This window comes from Micromys minutus, assembly GCF_963924665.1.
Source record: "Micromys minutus genome assembly, chromosome: 1".
Lineage (NCBI taxonomy): Eukaryota > Metazoa > Chordata > Mammalia > Rodentia > Muridae > Micromys > Micromys minutus.
This window is the reverse complement of record NC_137969.1, coordinates 17,194,847-17,216,056: the sequence shown is the minus strand read 5'-3', so window position 1 is coordinate 17,216,056 and position 21,210 is coordinate 17,194,847. Positions and strand designations below refer to the sequence as shown.

Here is a 21,210-nt window from a genome sequence, read left to right as displayed (position 1 = left end):
CTTTTGTCCAACCAACTTTACTTGCCAGTGTTCACTGTAATGAGTTGTTAGTCTGGTTCGAGGCCTCTGGCTTCTGCTTCACTATCAATATTGGACCAGCACTGGGACTCCTATCAGATATCCTGTTGTTGCCCTGTGTCATGGAGATCCTGCAGCGTTGGTTTTGTAGAGCTGCCCCTTTGAGTGCTCTAGCAGTTTATAGGTGGGATAGAAGTTGGGATGGGCCAAGTTAAAAGTTCTGGATCTGGGCCTGGCTGTTAGCTGAGTTGATCACCCTGCCTGCTTTCCCCCACTGTCCCAGCGAGCTTCCCAGTGCTATAGCTAGTGAGGGGCAGGGCCAGCTCTCTTGCCCCCTTTTCTGTGACCTTCTACCTGTGAGTGTATTGCCTCAGAGAAGCTGGTGGGCAGAAAGCCTGTTCCACACAGGTTTTATCACTCCATTTGGAGTCTGGATATTAAATCAATCTTGAGACGTCTCATCATTGTACACAGATGGATTCACAGGTACTCACACCAATAGCCAGATTCACTTACTTTGGTCATTAACACAGTTTATTATTGGCACACTTACCAGTAAAGCATACATAAAATACAGCTGTTTTTATGACACACGGAGCCACTGTGTCTTTACATGTATAGAGGAACATATTAATATGCAAATGGAAAAATTAGTTCTCTTATAAAGTTTCACATAAATACACTGAACTTGCCCCAAAAGAAACGTCCCCATAAAAGAAACAGGTGAAGGATTTACAAAATATTACACAGGAAATAGAGCATTAAAAAAACCCACCAAATTCAGTCAACTAAGATACAATTAAAATAAGAAGAAATAAAAAGTTTCAGATTTATTAAGCTTCCCACAAAATTAATGGATTACATGGCTTGAAAATATTTGGACCCACAGCAAGTTTACAAATGCATACATTTCTCAGGGTCCATTTGTCTTTGTGTACATAATAAAATCTACCCATATATCTTTGATGATTCCTTGTTTCAGTACTTGGCCTAAATTGAAACAACTCAGATTCAAAAACCAATTAGGTGCACCCTGCCAGAAAGTCACCAAGCTGTGTTTTCTTAGGGGATCTTGCCACATGGAAAACCAGTGGAAAGTGGAGGGGACAAGAGAGGTACCTTTAAATTAACTTCCCAAAACGGATATTTTTTTTTCCTTTTTCTTCTTTCTATTTTACTGAAACAAGAAACTCTCAAATGCAAGTCAAAAAGCAGAAAATATTTTACAATATTAAAAAGTCATCTGTAGTTGGGGTCGGCATGGTATTGAGACCCTGAGCACGCTTAGATAGCATGGCCTTCGTAGGGTGCATGGACAGGAAGTTCAACACACGAGGGAGGTAAGACCGTGCCAGGAGGTGCGTGAGCCTCTTCTGCTTCTAATTACCGTCAGAGACAGTGTTTATACTTCTTGTGAAGGCCTCCAAAGGGAGGCCACAGAGGCTCATTTGAACGATCCTCTCAATTAAAAGGGGGGAAAAATTCAAGAAAGAAAACCAGGTCTTTATGTTTAGAAATAGATGTTTGCATGGAAATGTTTTGCTTGTGTGTTTTAAATTTCATCTCTTTTCTCTCCTGATGGTAGAGATTTGCAACCGGAATTCTACCCCACGGGCCTGTGGACAGCGAAATCGGGTGCCAGTGGCCCATCTTACTGGGAAGCCTGGGGTGGGGGATTTTCTGATTTGGTCTCTTGCGTGGCGGGAGGTTTACTGTTCCACGGGCTGTTGTTCCCCAGGGCAGGTGAATTGTTGAAGTCTTCCTCGTCGTCCATGCCGTTGGCCGCATCATACTGCGTGTTTTCTAATCTAGTGATTAGCCTTTCGTCCTCGTCCCCAAACTCACCTCCCATCAGAGTTGGCTCTCCTACCACCATCACATCCTGTGAACAGCAGCTGACATTATTACAGGGAAACCTTAGGGGAGAGAAGCTCAGCTTAAAACAACAGTTGGGAGGAGCTTGGGGGATCTAGGACAGACACACTCTGTGCGCTGCACAACAGGGTCAAGTCTCAATGTCGGGGGGGCCGAGACGCATATTGGATTTCTACAGGAAATAAACATCGCCTCCTGATGTGTAACAACCACGCGAGTTTATGTCCTTAGTGCGCAGCCTGACACCGGAGAACGAGCAATGCTAGCAATCTGCAGAAATAAAAAAATGGATTTTTCAAAATTAAAAAAAAAATCCACGCTTTGAACTTGCTGACTCGGGGCACTTTTGAGAGGGCTATGGAACCTTTTTCTGGCAATACTTTGAAAAATTGCCACCTCCAGTGAGGGTTTGTGAGTGGCCCTGTCAACTTGCAGAGAGCTTACACATGGGTAGGTAAGGTACCGTTCTGCAACACCCACACAACTCATTCCAAATAATATTTACTCTGTCCCCAGGATGATATACACTTTAATTGAAGACAGAATCCCTCTCTTCCCCTACTCTGCCAGGGTTCTTTTATGCAGCCAATATCCTTGACATTCTGCTACTTAATTATGGTAATTAATTTAGGTAAAGTTTTTTCGATAAAAACAATGTTCACACTGATTTGACAATTTGCATAGCTAATTAAGTCATTAGCAAAAAACCTGCTGATTGCCAACAAGCCCTGAATTTACCATCTGTTATTTCATGGTGCCTGTCACCTATCTCCAGACAGACAACCCTGCTACCAATCTGGGCAATAAAGAGAACCAGTCCATCCAGCTGGTACCATAAGAGAAAGATGAAGAGCAAGCTAATTATAATTACTCCAGTGGAGCTGGTAGTCATCAGGGATGGAGGGGCATGCAAGAAGAGTCCAAGTAATCACTCCTTTAAGTACCAATTGTCCTCCCATGCAAACAAGAAAGCTCCCTACTGTAGCTGGGAGCTCCAGTAGGAGCCACAGCTGGGAAGGCCCAAGCCCAGAGTCAGGGCACAGGGATATACACAACACAGAACTCTAGCTTCTCTGTTCAAAGGGGAGTTTTATAGGGATGACCTAAGTGTGGGACAGGCTACCTGTCAGGTAGATTTCCCCGAGTAGAATATGAGCAGCATTTACTTAAATGTTCAGGGCCTGAAGAGGGTGAAATGCTCTCAGCCTTTAGGAAGTAGGGAAAAAAAAAAACCCCAAAACCCACCCCCCCACCAAAAAAACTCAATTTGCTAGACCAGCTACATTGGGGTGGTAGATGTGCAGCCCTTGAAAGGGATCCGATTGAGTAAAATGTTGGGCCACTAGGCATCCTTTTTAAGCCTTGGAGAGCTTTTCCTACTGTCTGGAGAAGAGAGCAGCATGGATACCAGTTAAATACAAAATAGAACTATGAAGGTGTCCATTGAACAAACCCTGTATTCATTTCCACCTGGTCTATTCTGGGATGAAATACCTTGTTTCAGTTACTCCTTTCCTGCCCCGTTCTTCATTTGGATAAGTCAAAAAACAAGTTCCCACACTGTATTTTCTGACTAGTCATTCTTGTGAACTGGCAAAACTGGTTTTAAGGAGAAATGGTATGAAATGTGAGCTTGCCTAACTCAGCAATAAGGGTACTAGTAAGGGTACTGTCCAGATATGGAATTGATACTTCCAAGAAAGTGTTTACTAGGCAATGAAGAGCCAGAAATGTCACTGACACGTAAGGATGCTCATGAGGACTCTTAAGATGAGATGCAAAACAGACACTGTCTTTCTGATGCGAAAGAGGGACCATGTGATTTTAGGTGGACTGTAGACACCACATAGATTTGTGAATGTTATTCAGTTAGTCGAGAGGCCACCCTCTCACTCATTGGAGTTTGAGAATAACAAGTGTCCCTTAGGTACAGGCAATTAGAAGGCTTTACTTATGGTGAAGAACAGAAGGAGGTAGAAAGAGGAGTGAAGGAAAGATTTGGCTGTGCACAGCATTCGGGTTAATGAACACACTTGGGAGGCTTTGGGGAACATGCATTGAGTGTCAGCTAGCAGGAGCAGGCCATTGAACCAACCTCGGGGATCTGTGTTAGTACTGTGACTCCAAGGCCATCAAGAGAAGCTGAAAGAGGATGAAGGAGTGAAGGATGCTTTGAGAAGCAGAGGAGAAGTGTCAGAAGTCGTCAAATTAAGTGTGACCTGAGAAGGAAAATCCCCGGCACTGCAAATGTGCTCTCTGCATTAGAAAATGACATTCATGCAAGAAAATCAATAGGCAGGTAGTGGTTTGCATCACTCCACTGGGGCTCTGGCAGAGGCTTGTCATATGTGGAGGACAGCTCTGCCACACCCCCAGACTAGCAACTGCTTGAAAAGATGTCCAGCATAGGTGTTTGTAAACATTCTAAGTTTATGAAAGATGCTATATTGACTCTATTGGTTGTTTTAAAAGCACTATAATTAGGTAAGTCTCTCTGTGTGTATGAGTGCATACACACATGACTTAGTTGATTAGAAGGGGACTAGCTATAAGAAGACTAAGAACTTTAAACTTCATGTGTATGTCAATACTTGAGGCCACTTACAGAGTTACATGAACATTTCTATTTGGTTCCTTTCACACCTTTACAAAAGGACAGGGACGCTCTGCTCTGACTGTCTCTATTTGTCACAAAAATTAAGTAGAGATATGTTGTATAGTCTAGGCTGCTGCTAGCCAGGGGATGTGAAATGCAAGTCCCCAACCCCATGTCCTGGAAATTCCAGTTCAAGAGTAAGAGTGGATTTTCTTCCCATCGCCATCCTTTGTACTTAGGGGCATGGAAATTCATGTGAGAGAAGCCCACATACCCTTTTGTCCCATGAGGCTGGCCTCTGCTCCTGAGCTTGGAGCTTTGAGGTACTTTTCCCCATTTCACACCTTCTCACTAATCCCCCGTGCAAGGACCACCAACCTCTGAGGAGGACTGGAAGTGACTCCTTTCAGGGCCCCTCAATGCTTCTCCTTAAATTGGCCAGAAGGGGTCACTGCTGTTGAATGACACAGGTCTCCATCCCTCCCAGGGTTGAGGCTGCAGTTCGGGATGGCTCCTAGCCCCTGCTCATGAAGTGAGAAGCAGAATCCAAGGATTAAACCCTAGTCCTGGCCATGTGTGCGCTCACACACACACACACACACACACACACACACACACACACACATGCACGCACACATGCACTCACACACTCACACGCACACACACTGTAATTGCAGAATCTATTCAGGCCAGGGCTGTGGTCATTGGTTAGGCAGCTAATGCCTGAAGATTATTTCTATTTAAACAATAAGATGATGTTGATTCAGTAAAAAAAAAAAAAAAAAAAAAAAAAAAAAAAAAGGTTAAAAAGCTGTGGTCACTATTATTTAAAATCCATTGAACTTGAAGACACTTAAGAATCTGCACATTTTCATGTCACCTGCAAGTTCTATTTAATGTCAATACCTTAAGATGAATGCTACAGGGACACTCATCTTTCAATGTAGTGGTGCCTTGACCACATAAAATCTACACTCATGAAAATTTCCCAATGTAACAATCCTCTACTCAAAAGCACTTGTTGGCTTGGAGGAGACAGGAGGATCATGGAGTAGAAAAACTTATGTAGAAAAACCAGTCCAGAAATGCCAAAATATATGAGGCACTGCTATACTCTCAACTTTTAAACCCTTGGCAGACATCACTAATGGATGCCCCACCGGTGAGAGTTCTTTTCAACATGATGCTTTGTGAATCTGGCATCAAAGAAGAAACATCTCGGCCACACCCAAGTTAACCAATGAGCTCCTTAATGACAATGCCTTCTTGCCTTGTTTCTAAAATAAATTAAAATCTCTGAATTGCTAGTGCTTTTCGTAGCATTGTGCATAGTAGGAACTTATAGAAAGCTAGTTGAGCTGACCTAAATCCCTCCAATATCTATATTTTGAGTAGCACCCTGGTTCCAGATTTTTCTGACATTCATTTTCCTTGTTTGCTAGAGGAACCTAACAAATGTTAGTTTCTTGACCCAGGGCTAGAGGAATGCATGGGCCACTTGTGTGGACACTTTGTCTACTTGATTTAGACTGGGCCACCTTTTCCCTTTTCCAGTCACACCCCTGCTTACACAGGAACAGGTATAAGAAGACATAGATTCTGGATATTCTCTGCTGACCTCTCCTCTCTGACCGTCAGGCATGACAAGTATGAAGGTCTACTCAGAAAATGGGACTGCTTGAAAAATTGTCGCACCACTTTGGGAAAACAACTCCTAGCAGTTTTAAAATTCAAATAACCCCCTTTATGTATGCTGGCTTTTATTTCTACCATTCCTGTCTCTCTAACGCAGTGAAGATGAAAATCATGTCCTAATTTATGATGGACACTTGGGGGGTGGGGGAGATCCTTGATCACTGGGTTTATTTTCTCTAAAGAGACTGAGCCATAAGGAATGGGCTGAAGGGCAGATTGGAGAGGCACATTGGCAAGTGGGGGAGTTTCCAAAGCAAAAGTTTACTCTTGAGGACAGAGGTAAAGTGGGATCAGAAAGAGGCTGGTGAGGACAAAGACACAGAGGGTGGAGAGGGTAAGGAAGGCACAGCAGGGGCGTGGTGTACCTCCAAAGTCATAGTGTCTAGAAGTCATAGCGTCAAGGAAGGGTCCGGATTCAACAGAGTCAAATGCCGGGTGACAATCATGAACATGGGCAGAGGAGCCACAAGGAATCATGGCAGGAGGTGACAGCAGGTGTTTGTAAGGACAGAAATATGTGAAGGTGGCAGTCTAACGCTGCAGTGAGAATTTGGAGGCAGGAAAGGCCACGGCTGAGTTTGAAAAGGATCAGTCAGTGGTGAAGAAGGCCCTGCGGTCTATTCTCTTTGCACACTACCTTCAACATTCAGTTTGAAGTTCCATACAGCACACTCCCCACCCCTGCGAGTAGCCTTTGTCCAAGCCCATAAATAAAAGCAAGAGGTCAACGGTCAAAAGAAGTGAGATCAAACTAGAGGCTGGCTCTTCATGGGCTAATGATGTGTCAGACAAAAGTTTACAGACCTATACTTCTAGTGGCTGCAAGCTAATTACCTGGCTCTTAAATAAGAGGGGAGGCCCATGCTGGGAAGACCTAGGCAAATTACAATACGGGGCCAGAGCTCAGGGGACCAGTTTCCAGGGGCATACGAAGTCTCTGAGGCTGCAGCTGAGAGGCCTTAATATGCCACCAGGCATGCTGTTAAGTGATGCTTTAATTAAACCTTGAGTGCCATATCTCCTGTCAGTGACTCTGATGGCTTTTTAATTCAGGCCCCATCACAGCACGGACTCTTAATATTCCCTCTTAATTTCTCGTTTGCAGGGGACGTTACCATGGCAGGGTTCTTACCTCTTGGCCCATCCTACCCTTCCCTTACTGCGCCCCTCCTCCCACCTCCAAACTACCCAGAAACCATCTTCTTTTTTTTTTTTTTTTTTTTTTTTTTTTTTAAGTTCAGAGAGGACTCCCAGCCCCGCCTGAGTTGGGTGAAGAGAAAAAAAAGCAAGGCTTCAGGCCTAAAAGCAAAGTGAGACTTACAGGTACCTGGGTGGACAGGCTCAGGCTCGCGGCCGGGGTCTTCTTCTTGCTGCCGGTGCTGTTGGTCGTGTTTCCAGCACTGCTGTTGGATGTGCTGCTTGTGGAGTTTTTTCGTTTTCTCCTTTTGGTTGTGGGTTGTCTTGTGGGTTCTGCTGTAATAGGGAAAAGGGAAGAGGAATGGGCTTTAAGGGAAACAGTCTGAGGCAACCCCAGCATACTGTCTCTCCAATGGCGTTCCTTTTACACACTGAAAACAGGACTATTTAGGATGTCCCCATTTTGTGTAGCCTAAAAATAACAATAAAGAAAAATGGTTGATTTATTCCTAGCACAAAATGTGTGAAACTCTTTTCTTCTGCTTATAGCTATGACAGGATTTCTATTTAATTGTTCTAATTATATATCTGTAATTCACTAATAGTACTTCAGAAGCAAGCTACAGGTACCACTTTCATAATTGAATTTAGGAGATTTTTAGCAGTAGAAAGGTTGGGAACTGGCCTACTTCTCTTCTTTGTAGCAAAGGAACAAGCACCCATGGGTACCTCAAAAGATGCAAGGTTTGTCAAAGAAGCAGCAACACTGGCCAGTTGAGGGCAAAGCTGTGTGCAACATTTATCCTACTGTGTGCAACATCCATCCTACTGTGTGCAACATGCATCCTACTATATCCATGTCACATGGCAGCCTGCCTTGACAATCTTGGTTGTCACAGCTTTGGTAAGATTGGAGCTTCTTAGCTGTGTAGAAATACCAAATGTTTGGACTTTGGTCTTTAATATATGCAATTTATTAATGAACATTCTTAGGATGTTTCTGTATAGTATAACTAGAAAACGAGGGAAACTAGACTTATTCAAGAAAGGTCTGCTCAGAAATAGTGAAAAGTATTTTGGATTTAAATAATGGGACAACTCTTTTCTGAGAAAATGAGATTCATGGCAGTGTGTGGTGAGATTTATTAATTTAATTGTTGATGACTCTTTGGTCTGTGCTGAGATATATCCAATGTAGTATCAACAGGCATACCCATATACATATAATAAATGTATCTATAGAAAGCTTTTATACCTATGTCCCAAAGCATGGTTGGAATACTCCTAACTACCAACCCTTCCTGACAAACGAATCATCATCTTCCTTTTGATAGCCCGTCATCCCCAGAACCTTTCATATTCATAAAGACAGTGAGGAGCAAGAGCGTACCCGGAGGTGCTACCATCCGCTGCCACTTCTGAAACAGACAGGTCTTCAGGCAGTCTCGGGGACTGAGGTTGTAGGTTTTGTGTCTTGACATCAGTTCCTGCATTGGCTCCAGTATTACACACAACTGCAAGGAATTCAGAGTCAGTGGTGTTCTGCTACTTGATCGTATTAATTATGATAATAATTCTAACAGCTGGAATCCATTAGACAGCTTAAGGGTTTGGGTTCCCCTCCTTTCTTTTCCTGGTTTTGATTTTCTCTATGTAAGTTTGAAGGGAAAGAAATATTACCCATACTTGATTATACCCACTTAAAGTAGTATCATTTATAACATAGTATTACAGCCAAATGTGATTTACACACACACACACACACACACACACACACACACACACACACACACACTTTCCTGTACAGATGTGTTGTTGAATACAGACAGCTCACTCAATAATAAATCCGAAGCCTTTCCCTGGTTAAAGCAAGCTGTCTTCTATGGAGAACACTGCTCTGATTTTTGCCCTGGCTTCAGGCTGCTGTTCTTGTTTGTATAGCCTCATGCTGTGAGTTCCAGGGCTGGTTTCCACAGGTTATCTGGTGGGGAAATGCATCTTTTAAACTTTGCATAATGAGGTGATGCTTCTTGATACTGATCCTTGTAAAGGCAGGTGATGAGCACTATACACGTTTTATTCATGTGCTTGCTTCTATTTTTGTTTTCCCATGCAGTTCATGTAAGTGGCACATATCTGTAGACTCCACAGTGGTCACCTTGTCATCTCCTTTGTCTAGCCTTTTCAACTTTACTTTGGCCCAAGATTTCTAATGACAAAGATCGAATTAAATGAAGAAACAAAATCATTTTGGGTGACCATAGACTTTTCTGGATTCCTTTGGGACACGCATGTTAGAACACCAGTGCATTGAGAATGTTCCATGTACTAGGACAAAGTCTGAGACTTGGAACTAACAATCCATCACACATGAGGACTACAAGCATGCAAATGTTGTCATGTGCCTGACCCTGTGCAATGCATGGTTGCCGTAGGAGAGGAATATGTGCAGTCCCTAAGTTTTGGCTTCTGTTTGACTTCCTTACTCTTCTTCTCCCTTTACATCAGCCCTCACCTTCAGCATCTCCCTTCGATACTTTCTGATCCCTGCTTGTTGTCCTTGAAGACAGAGAAGGACGTTACCTTTGCCCCATGCATCTCTCTATGTAAACTACGGTGTGCTGTTCCTGTGAGTTTCCTGTTGCAACTAGAACTTTCTGCTTCACAGACTTATGAGTCTTCCTGGCTCTCTGCTTCCAAGTCTCTTTTCCAGGAGGCCATAGTGTCTTAGAAGGCTTCGCCTTTTACCCCTGTGTCCCAGTGAACAGATGCATTTAAGGAGTAATTCTTAGGAAGACCATAAAACCTTCCCAGACTAAGGGTAGTCTAAGGAGTGTGTCCATCAGAACCGCGTGGCCTGACCACTGAAAACACAGACTCGAGTGCTCAGCCCCTTCTCACAGACTATGCACATGTGGCCTTTAACCCACATTTTAAAACTCCATACCTGCATATAATTCTATAACTTCGCACGCGAGTTTCAGGTCATCTGCTTTACAGAACTGAACGTCTCAATGGAAAACCCTACTCTGCCATGTTTCAAGTTCCTGTCTTTTCTCACTTTCTTCTCCTTCCCCAGTTCCCTCCCTAGATCTAAGGAAAGATCATGATGAGTGTTACCTAGAAAGATTTTACTTGTTAATGACAGATTTGCTAAATTCAGCAACCCTGTGTAAGGGTCTTCTGTAAACTTCTTTTAGTTTCATTGGACGAAGGAAGAGTTTTAAGTCTGAGAAACACACAGAGTGTCCAGCAGAGAAGTGAGAAAGCCTCCCTTGTTGGCCCTCGGGGATCCAACGTTATAGATCTTCTATGTAATGTAACCTGCAATTGCTTGCTAGATCATCAATCTAATGGGCCTTCACATTTATTTTATGCCCCTTTTGGAACCTAAAAATGCCAGTAAAAAGAAATCAACAAATGAGACAGAATTCTCTTGCAATTAGCTCCCTGTTTCAACATGGCGAGGTCTGCATTTTCCTATAAGGATTCTTTCCCAGCACTTAAAGGATATGCAAAAAACATGCTGTGAGAGATGCTGCCATGGTCTCTACTGGTATATCTGAGAACCAGTCACCCCACAGATCAGAGTCAGGTTTACCATCATGATTATGGCAAGAAAAAGTTTCAGAAATCCCAGGGACTGGGAAACATTTTTTTTAAACAGACATGTATACACGCACACACAAACACACACCCCTGCAAGACAGAAAGAGAGATATTTTAAAAGCTTTAAAAATTTTATTATCAGTTCATTTCTGGTTGTTCTACAATGCGATGCATCCTGGTGACTATAAGACACAGGTCTAGCTGGGAACTGTCAGTGTGAAGGATGACTGTTATCAGGTGTGTCTCCTTGGACATGAGCCTGGATAACACTGGGTTTCCGTTTCATCTAGAAAACAGGTACCCGCCTTGTAAAGTGAGAATCCGAGGAAAGATGTGTCATATGCAAGCATTCAGTGCAGCCAGTAGTGGGAAATGATTGTTAGGAAGCGCAACACACACAGCGAACACTTCATTTCCTGACATCCACAGGCATTCACTAAGGTTCATACTCAGCTGTCAGGACCTAGGCTTTTGTGTTGGGGACACAAAATATGAGAATGGCCTTCTGCCCTCCAACGAGATATTGTTCCCTCAGGAATGATTTAAACAGATTAAGAAATCTACCCTGGTTCAAGTGTCTCAGGAAATCACCTCCTTTTGACAAAACATTTTTCATGACATGACAGGCTGAATGACAAAGACGACCTGCTTGAACCCAGAAAGGGTGACCGACATCAAGCAGCTATGGATTGGGGGAGCTACACTTACCATTAGAACTTTGAACTAATTTTTTTTTTAATTGCCTCTCTTTTCTGGATATTGGGAAATTTTTTTTTTTTTTTTCTCAGAAGCTCTGTCTTCTACTTTAATGCGAAAATATCTTTCTATCATTGTAACCCATCCCAAAGGAGATTGCATCTTTGCATGCTAATCAAGAATCCTCACAGTCATTTCTTGACATTGGAGAGGTCCTGGGCTGGAGAGGCAGCCCTATCCTTTTATTCATGTATGCAAATGAGCCACCAGGTCTGCTCTGCTGATGCAGTGGCTTTGCTGTGTGCTGTAGGTGGCAGAACTAACTCAGATAAGAGCCAGTCTCCAGAGCAGCTAGGCATCACATTCTGCAAACTGCAAAGCCTTGCAACTGTTAACAATATAAAATCAGGAAGAGGATTGCAGAAGTAGGTTTCTGTTGGACCTAACCAACTCTTGGAGTTGTGATCCTTGCTCTTTCTGATGTCTCAGAATCTCTTGAGAATCTGGCTTGGAAATTGTTGAATCCACCATAGTCTCATATGACTTTAGTTAAACATTCCTTTGTGTGAGTCAGAACCCCATCCCCCATGCACATGCACACACACACACACAGACACACAAACACACACACTCACACACACAGACACACAAACACACACACAGACATAGACACACAAACACACACACTCACACACACAGACACACAAACACACACACACACACACACACACACACACACACATGTTAATGGACTGGCCTCATCATAACAATCCAAGTCCATTGACTTGGAAGAATAATTTTATAGCAAAGTTGTGTCTGCCACCAAGTTCCTGGTGAATGAAAACAAAGCTAACAATCTGCATACCTGTAGCTTCTGCAACATCTACAGCAGCATTTCACAGAAATCTGTAGTTTAATTTTATCTTCTATAGTGGTACTGTAGAGTATGGCTAGTTATCTCAGGTAGCTGTGGAAAGGGTAGGACCAGGAGGAGACTGTGTCTTTAATATACTTGAATATGAAACATTTTAACATGTTTGGCTGCCCAGGACCTTAGGACCTAGAGAAGGTCACTGCTCATACCCAAACAGTTCATATGGTGCCACTTTGCAGATTTTGTGAGTGTAGGCTAGGCTTGCTCTGCAAGATTCTACTCTGACTTCCTTGTATCCTGACAAGGGGGATTTGCTGAATGAATGGATGTGTGAATGGATGGTCAGATAGTGAAGCCAGATTAACAGCAAGGAGTCATTTGTCAGTAGCAGACAAATCAGGCACAGTCCCGTGGGCTTAGAAGTGATCAATCTATCCATCCAATAAATGACCGATTGCTTCTTCTGTGCAGAATGCCTGCCCCAAATGCATACGTGTGTGCTGACTGGGCAGGGAGGCTTGGTTAATTCTGCAATTTCATATTAGCAGAGAGCCTAGCAAATGCGGATAGCGTGTTGCTTTTCTTTGTTTCCTTTTCATCTGATAGTTCCCCCAAGGACTCTGCTTGCCTTCAGCTGCACATTCATGCTCCTCTGGTGCAGCTCCTCTGCAGAGTTGAACAAGTAAGTGGCCCTTGTTAGTGTTGGGCTTGAGCTACAACAAAGCCGGTATCCTGAAGTCAGTATGTGGTTGTCCCTATGTGCCACCAACATTCAAATCCTATCCTTTTTTTAAATAACACCTGAGTGTGAATCACCTACACTTCTTTTTCTTTTTTTAAATTGGATATTTTCTTTGCTTACATTTCAAATTTTATCCACTTTTCTGGTTTCCCCTGAGGAATTCCCCTATCCCTTTCTCCCTCCCCATGCCTCTGTGAGGATGCTCACCCACCCACCCACTTGCTCCCATCTTTCTTCCCTGGCATTTCTCCTACACTGGAGCACTGAACGCTGACAGGGCCAAGCACCTCTCCTTTCCATCATGCCTGATAAGCCCATTCTCTGCTACATGTGTCCCTTCTTGTGTGCTCTTTGGTTGGTGGTGTTGGTTTGGTTAATATTGTTCTTCCTATGGAGTTGAAAACCCCTCCAGCTCCTTCAGTACTTTTTCTAACTCCTTCATTTGGGGCCCTATTTTCAGTCCAATGGTTGGTTGAGAGCATCTAACTCTATTTCTTAGACTCTGGCAGAGCCTCCCAGGAGACAGCTATATCAGGCTCCTGTCAGCAAGCACTTCTTGGCATCCACAATAGTGTCTGGGTTTTGTGACTGTATATGGGATGGATCCCCGGGTGGGGCAGTCTCTGAATGACCTTTTCTTTAGTTTCTGGTCCACACTTTGTCTCTGTATTTTCTCCTGTGTCTATTTTGTTCCCCATCACCTACGCTTCTTACAAACCTACTTTTGGGCTATGTATGTATATGACGTGTGTGTGTGTGTGTGTGTGTGTGTGTGTGTCTGTCTGTCTGTCTATGGGTGAGTGCAGGTGTATTTGTTCTGTGGCTGATGTGACAGATGACAACCTCAGTTATAGGTCCTTACCTTCCAGTTTTGTTTGAAGCACCATCCCTCTGTTGTTGGTTGTGGCATATGCCATGCCAATTGATTTATGAGCTTACCTTGCCCCCATTTCAACATAAGAACATTGGACTTTGAATTAATTAATATGTGTGTGTTTGTGTGTGTGTGTGTTTTGAGCCACTGTACTTGTGTCAAGGTCAGAAGATAACTTGTTAGGGTTGGTTCTCTCCTTTTGTTATTTGTGCTCTGGGTGATTAGGCTTTGTTGCAAGCAATTTATCCATTAAGTTATCTCACTGACCCCACATGGAACTCTTTTATGTGAGTTCTGGGAATTCAAATTTGTGCCCTTCCATGTGTATGGCAAGGGAATTACCCTTGCCAGCTCCCTAGCTCCTACATACTTTTATATCTAGGTTGTGCAAGGATTCAGGTGGACACCTTGCTTGCATCTTTGCTTAGGCTTTTTCCTTCTCTATATCCCTTCTCTTTCATCCAGCCATCAAAACAGGATGCTGAGAAATGATGTTCTATGTGCCACTTCTGGCCATTCTTTCTTCCAAAACCCCTTTTTGTGTATGATAATAAAGATGAGCAGTTGGACCAAAATCCTATGATGAGCAAACCCAAAGCCATTTGTTATCTTGACCTTCTCAGAATGTATTTTTTGCTTGTTATTAATTAGTTATTCTCAGAATTTACATTTCAAATGTTATCCTCTTCTCCCAACCCATGCCTCTCCCCCTCCTATTACCTCTATGAAGGTGCTCCCCCTACCAACCACCCTCTCCACCTCAACACATCTGCATTCCTCTACAATGGGAAAATGAGCCTTTGCTGGACCAAAAACCTCTCTTCCCACTGATGTCAAACATTGCTATCCTCTGCTGCATATGCACCTGGAGCCATGGGTCTCTCCATGTGAACTCATTGGTTGGTGTTTTAGTCCCTGGGAGCTGTGCTGGGTTTGGTTAGTTAATAATTTTGTTCTTCCCATGGGGTTACAGACCCTTTCAGCTCCTTTAGTTCTTTCTCTAGCTCCTTCATTGGGGTTCTTGTGTTCAGTCTGATGGTTAGCTGCAAGCATTCTCCTCTGTATCAGTATGACTCTGGCAGAGCCTCTAAGGAGGCATCCATATCAGATTCCTGCCAGCAAGGACTACTTAGCAACAGTAATAGTGCCTAGGTTTAGTGGCTACATATGGGATGGATCCTCAGGTAATATAGTCTCTGGATGATCTTTGCTCCAATCTCATCTGTCCCTTTATATCCTCTCATGAGTGTTTTGTTCTTCCTTCTAAGAAGGAAGGAGGCATTCACCTTCTGGTCTTTCTTCTCTTTGAGCTTCATAATTTCTGTGAATTGTTTCTTAGCTATTCCAAGTTTTTTGAGCTAGTATCCGCTTATCACTGAGTACATACCATGAGCGTTTGTTTGTGACTGGGTGACCTCACTTAGAATGATGGCTTCAAGTTCCATCCATTTGCCTAGGAATTTCATGAAGGCATTGTTTTGAACAACTGAATAGTACTCCATGTGTAAATGTACCACAATTTCTGTATCTATTTCTCTGTTGAAGGACATCTGGGATTTTTTCCTGCTTCAGGCTATCATAAATAAAGCTACTATGAACATGGTGGAACATGTGTCCTTGTTAGATGCTGAAGCTTCTGTGGGGAATATGCCCAAGAGTGGTATAGCTGGATCCTGAGAATGTATGCTGACCCTTATTTTGAACAGTGCTATTTATTCTAAGGAGTCAGATTGCAAGTGACTCCTCATGTCCTTATGGCAGCGTAGAAACAGATCACCACTCAATTTGCTGCTTCTTTGATTGATGAAGATTTGCTTTTAAAAACAAATACGTCGGAGGAACTAGACAAGGCATCTAGTGATACAGTTGGTTTGCAATGAAGAAATCCCTTTATCTTGCTGTGGACCAGTAGGGGTTTGTTGTTGAGCTTAGTTCAGCTCTGAAAACCACACCTGACTCACATCAGTCTGAGCCTCGAATAGCATCGAAGATCCAATCCCATCTATATCTGAGAATCTCTACTGCAAGGGTCTCGTTTGGCTCCGTGACACTCATTATTAATCTCCACAATTCCAGCATTTACATTAGCACTGGGATTTTATTGTGGACTTTTCATGACCTTCTCTATGGCAGGACATTTTTTCTTTTCTTTTTATTTAACACAGTAATAGGCATACTCAAATATTTGTTGAGTCATAACTTAGAAATAGCCACAGAGTGCCTACTCTAAGTCCGTTTCTGGAGTGTGTACTTTCACATGCTAATTTTATCATTAACCTTGCTCATTTCTTGGCCCACTTTTCCAGGTGAGAAAATTAAGACCCAGATCTGGTAAGTCATCCAGAGCTAATAATGAAGGCTGTGACTATGTCAATGCAGCTAAGGTTAAAAGAAAAGAAAAATGTAGCAGAGCCTTCTGAAGGACAGGGGAAAGCTTTGGCTGAGTTTGACTGGATTACTGCACTGTTAATACTCAACTGGTGTTTTGTTTACAGGGGGGAACAGGACACAAATGGCTTAAATACTGGTAAGAAATAGAGTCTAAAGTCTTTCTCTACCTCCGACTAGCTCCTTGCATATGGCATAGATATGTATTTCAGGCTTTAGAGTCATCCGGGTCAAACCTGTCACATCTGCCATTTGCTGTCTCTTCTTTCCCATGAACTTTAGACTGCTTAAGTCTGTTACCTCATCTGCAACTGGGGATAAATGATGCTCATAGTGATGGCTTGAAAGGGTCATGACAAGCTTTTGTGGCAGAGCCAGACACAAGACCCATATTCAAATGATGGACATTGGACATTGGTGTTTTGAAGAATTCTCTTTGCATATTCTTTTTGAGGCAGAGAAATGATACACTTGTGACGCTAATCACACAGTCTCTATGGAACTTAGAGGGTCCCCATGAATAAACCCCAAGGGGTGCTAACCAGACACTTGATATTTTACTAGCCAAGGTCTGAAAATCGTCCCTCAGCCATTGATTTAAAAGGTTGAAAACCACAAATCCCAGTTCTTATTCCTACCAACTCATTTCTCCAGCAAAACTGAGAGTACATAGATCTAGTAAGGTGTGGAGGGTTATTAAGGAATATTCTTCAACAAGATGCTCCTAATTGGCAAATGCATCATTAAGTAATATATGGAATATTTTAAAAAAGAGGCAAAACCAAGCTGAGAGAAAGCAAACAGTTGTCCACCAGCAGTAGATGAGCCTCTGCTCCTCACCACACCCTCTCTGCCCAGAGAGCAAAAAAAAGGCAGCAGAGGAAATAACTCTGTCTTCCAAGCTATGCAATTCCAAACATCAGATTATGCGTAAAGTTTATTTCCTCATAGGATTAAAGGTAGATTGGTTTTCAAATTCAAAAGATCCTCCTTTTTATCCGAAGCTTCAACCAGGAGAGCCTTTGCCTTTTTTCACGTGTTTTTTAAATTGATTATTCATGTACTGTATCTTTTCCAATGTGTCCTTCAGACTGAGAGCCACTGCTACTAAAAAGAGAAAGATAGTAGGAGTGGTTACTTGATTGACAGCAGCTGTCATTCTGCTCTTAAAGGGATCATCGCTTTTTTTTTTTCTCTCCACAGCTACCAGACTGAATATTTTAATATCTATTCTTTGATCTCACTTTGGAAGCTGCTGCCACTTGGCCACCCAGGCTACTAATGGGGATTCCAGTTCACACAGACGAGGTGTGTCCTGGCTGCTTTGCTGAACCAAGGCTGCCTCTGGAGACACTGCATCTCTTAGACCCATGAAGCATTAGGGGTGGGGGATGGGAAGGAAACTCAAGGTCCCCTTTCTTTCCCCTCCCATGGTTATAATTTATCTGCAGAATTTAATTGGCATGGACAGACCATTCACAGTGTTCAGGTTGCCTTCCTATATGGACTTAGTGTCTTCTAGATTTGCATCAGGGACAAGGGGACAGACAGATCCTGCATTCTATTTACTAGCTGACTTTGGTTAAGGATTGGTCCACTGGAGGCCAAAGCAATGTATGTTACTGGGACTTCAGGTTAGTTATGCAGAGCATGGGCTTACAGCTACAGATTTACATTCTCTCTGTTCTGGGGGCTAGAATATGGAGGCAAGGTGTAATAAGGGCCATGCTATTCTAACACCAATGAAGAACCCTTGTGCTTCCAGGATGTTGATGGCTCCAGCATCTTCGGTGTTCCTGTCTTGTCGCTTGATCATCCTAGTGTCTGCCTCCCTCTCCACTCGCTCTTTCCCTGTATGCGACTACATCATCTCCTCTTGTTAAAAGGGCACATGTCACTGGGTTGAGGGCACACCTGAAGTCCAACAATATTTTATGTTATGATCCTTTAATTACATTCACAAAGACTGTGTTTACACAATCATGTTCTGAAGTTCCAGGTGGACATGACAAATTGAAGGACTCTCTCTCTTTGTCTCTCTGTCTCTCTCTTTGTCTCCCTCTCCCCCCTCTCTCTATATATATACTAAGTGTGTGTTTCTCACTGTCTGGAGTACAGCTCACTTCCTAAGCACCCAAGTCCATTACAGACATATACATCACACACACACACACGCACACACACACACACACACACACACACACACACACACACACACATATCCAGCTTCTATTAGGTAGCCTGACGGTGGCATTGCCTGCTTTTGGGCCTGTATCCCAGGAGTGTCACTGGCAGTCTTAGGACTGGTTATTCTTCCTCTGGCCAATTGTCCAGGCTAGTATTATTATTACCAATTCTCCATTTGAAATCTCTCTAGTATATTGCCCACTATGACCCTTGATTTTTCCTGGATAAATGCTGCATAACACACATGGGTTAGAAGTCAGTCTGCAATATATAAAAGACAAAATGTTGGTGCTGTGAAAGGAGCTTCATGCATATGGTATACTAACACCGTGCCTTGGCTTTGAATTCTAGCACCCGATAAATGGGCGACCAGGAATAAATTCCTAAATCTCTTGATGTTGTGGTTTCCCACTGCCAAAGCTAATACAACTTCACCAAGTAGGTTAGTAAAACAAGCAACAGTCTACTTAACCAGGAGCTAGCATACAGAAAGTACTTTCCATGGTTTTTATTGCTTTACATATAAATGTATGCATGTACATATACCTGTGTATATTTACATGAACACACACACAACCTGAAAGTTAGAATTTAATAATAGAGTGGACGCCTGTAATGTTCGCCCTCTATGCAGTAAGTTCTGGCATTTTCTAGATTATTTTTCACCAGCATTTGGGTTCTTAGTATAGTGTCTAGATGCTACCAAAAGGAGAGAGAAGCCCCTGCTCTGTCATCCTTAGACTTCCGGGCAGTGCTGTCTGTGTCTACGGGCTGTGCACAACTTTAGGCACAATTAAACAGTTCTTTTTATCAATTGCTATGGCTTCTGTTGAATGAGGAGTCTGGAAATAAATGTTAACTTTACCCTGACAAACACTTATTCATGGGTTGTTACTGAATTGGGGTTTAAAAGAGAAATGGAATCAGGATGTATGGATGTGTGAGTGTGGTCTCGAGGCAGAAATTTATCTTTTCTGGAAGCCTTCAGTGAATGAGACTCATTCCCCTAAGGGAGGGTAATCTGCTTTACCTAAAGCTAAGTGATCATAGATGATGATCATGAACCACATTTACAATATACCTTCACAGCCATACCACCAGCCTGGATAAGATAGCACATGACACTGTGACAGTGCCGAACTGTCACAGTGTCCCTCACTATACAGTAAAAATATCAGGCCATTGACCTGTGTCCTCATCATTAATTAAAATTTTCTATCTCTGAATAGAAAATTCTAAGCAATCTGTTCATTGAGGGTAATGAACCAATGCTTGCCCATGATTTTGACACAATGTAAAAGAATGCAAATAAATAGTTGACCATCAAAACGGCCTTCACAACTCAATCCACTTCACAACTAAAGTAACTTGACCTTAGCCCAGAGCTCATCTCATGGGCTCCTCATGGTTCTCTGTGTGCTCAGAAGATAGAAAATGGAACAGTACTGAGATTGTGATGTAGACCATGGGCAACTCTGTTCCTTTAGTAGATTTTATGTTAGAGCTGGGCTTCTTAACCTCTGGGTGGAAACCCCATTGAGGTGGAATTGCGTATCAGCTATCCTACAAATCAGATATTGACATTATGATTCATTACAGTAGAAAAATTACATTTACGAAGTAGCAATGGAATAATTTCATGCTTGGGGATCATCAAAACATAAGGACATTAAAGGGCTGAAGCATTAGGAAGGTTGAGAAGCTCTGTGTTAGGACACACAGGTGATACGTAGCTTTTCTAAATGCTCTTCTGTGGTGGCTTGAGTGACAAATGTTCCCCACAGTCTTGGTCATTTAAACACATGAGCCCTGCTTGCTGGTTCTGATTGGGAATTGGTTGGCCTTGTTGGAGGAAGTTGTTAGGTGTGGGCTTTGAGATTTCCAAGGCCTTTCTCAGTGTAGCCTCTCTGCTCCGTACTTTCTATTCAAGGTGTGAGCTCTCAGCTTTGGCTCCGCCCACCATTCCTGCTGCCACTTGCCCTGCCAAGATGGGGGCCAACCCTCTGGAACCGGTAGCCCATATCAACTCTTATTCTATAAGATCCTTGGTCACGGTGTTGCATCATAGCAACAGAGAAGTAACTGAGACCACTACATATTCTAAAAGGGTGAAGATATGAGGAAGGACTGTCAGACAGAATCGGTGTGCAAGCGGAAGTGAGGTGGCCAGGACACATGGGAAAAGAGATCAAGGGCTGAAGAATAAAGTTCTGAGTGTTAGATCAGACTTGGCATTGGAAACTGTCACACTGTGGTTCTAGCAGTTCCAAGAGAGGGACTGTCTGGAGGTGCTGCAATGGGCAGATGGGCAGGGACCAGGACAAGCAAGGACATAGTTTCTGTCCTAAAGAGGAGTTGAGGGATGGGACTAATGCTGCAAACCTCCACAGAAATATGACTGCTGGACTTTTTTTTTTTTTTTTCTATCACAGGAGAAATGTTGCCAATTAGCATTTGAATATTTTTAATGAAGCAAAAGCATCAGACATCCTAAAAGACAAATATTCGTTGTTTCAGTC

At 42.9% G+C, this 21,210-nt stretch overlaps 1 protein-coding gene across 4 annotated transcripts in view; it reads right to left on the bottom strand.

Moving 5' to 3' along the window:
- Positions 1 to 574: 574 nt before the first annotated feature.
- The window catches only part of LDB2 (LIM domain binding 2), a 324,829-nt gene continuing 304,193 nt past the window's right edge, over positions 575 to 21,210 (bottom strand). The window contains exons 6-9 of one of the 4 annotated variants that reach the window (XM_080917329.1): positions 8,712 to 8,835; positions 7,506 to 7,657; positions 4,868 to 5,010; positions 1,786 to 1,900 (exon numbers count right to left, since the gene is read on the bottom strand). In XM_080917329.1, the coding sequence (XP_080773455.1) occupies positions 4,906 to 5,010; positions 7,506 to 7,657; positions 8,712 to 8,835 (381 nt within the window). In that variant the 3' untranslated portion in view covers positions 1,786 to 1,900; positions 4,868 to 4,905. Of the gene's footprint in view, positions 1,901 to 4,867; positions 5,011 to 7,505; positions 7,658 to 8,711; positions 8,836 to 21,210 lie in introns of all 4 variants that reach the window. The other 3 variants (XM_080917330.1, XM_080917327.1, XM_080917328.1) reach the window with 3 other exon arrangements.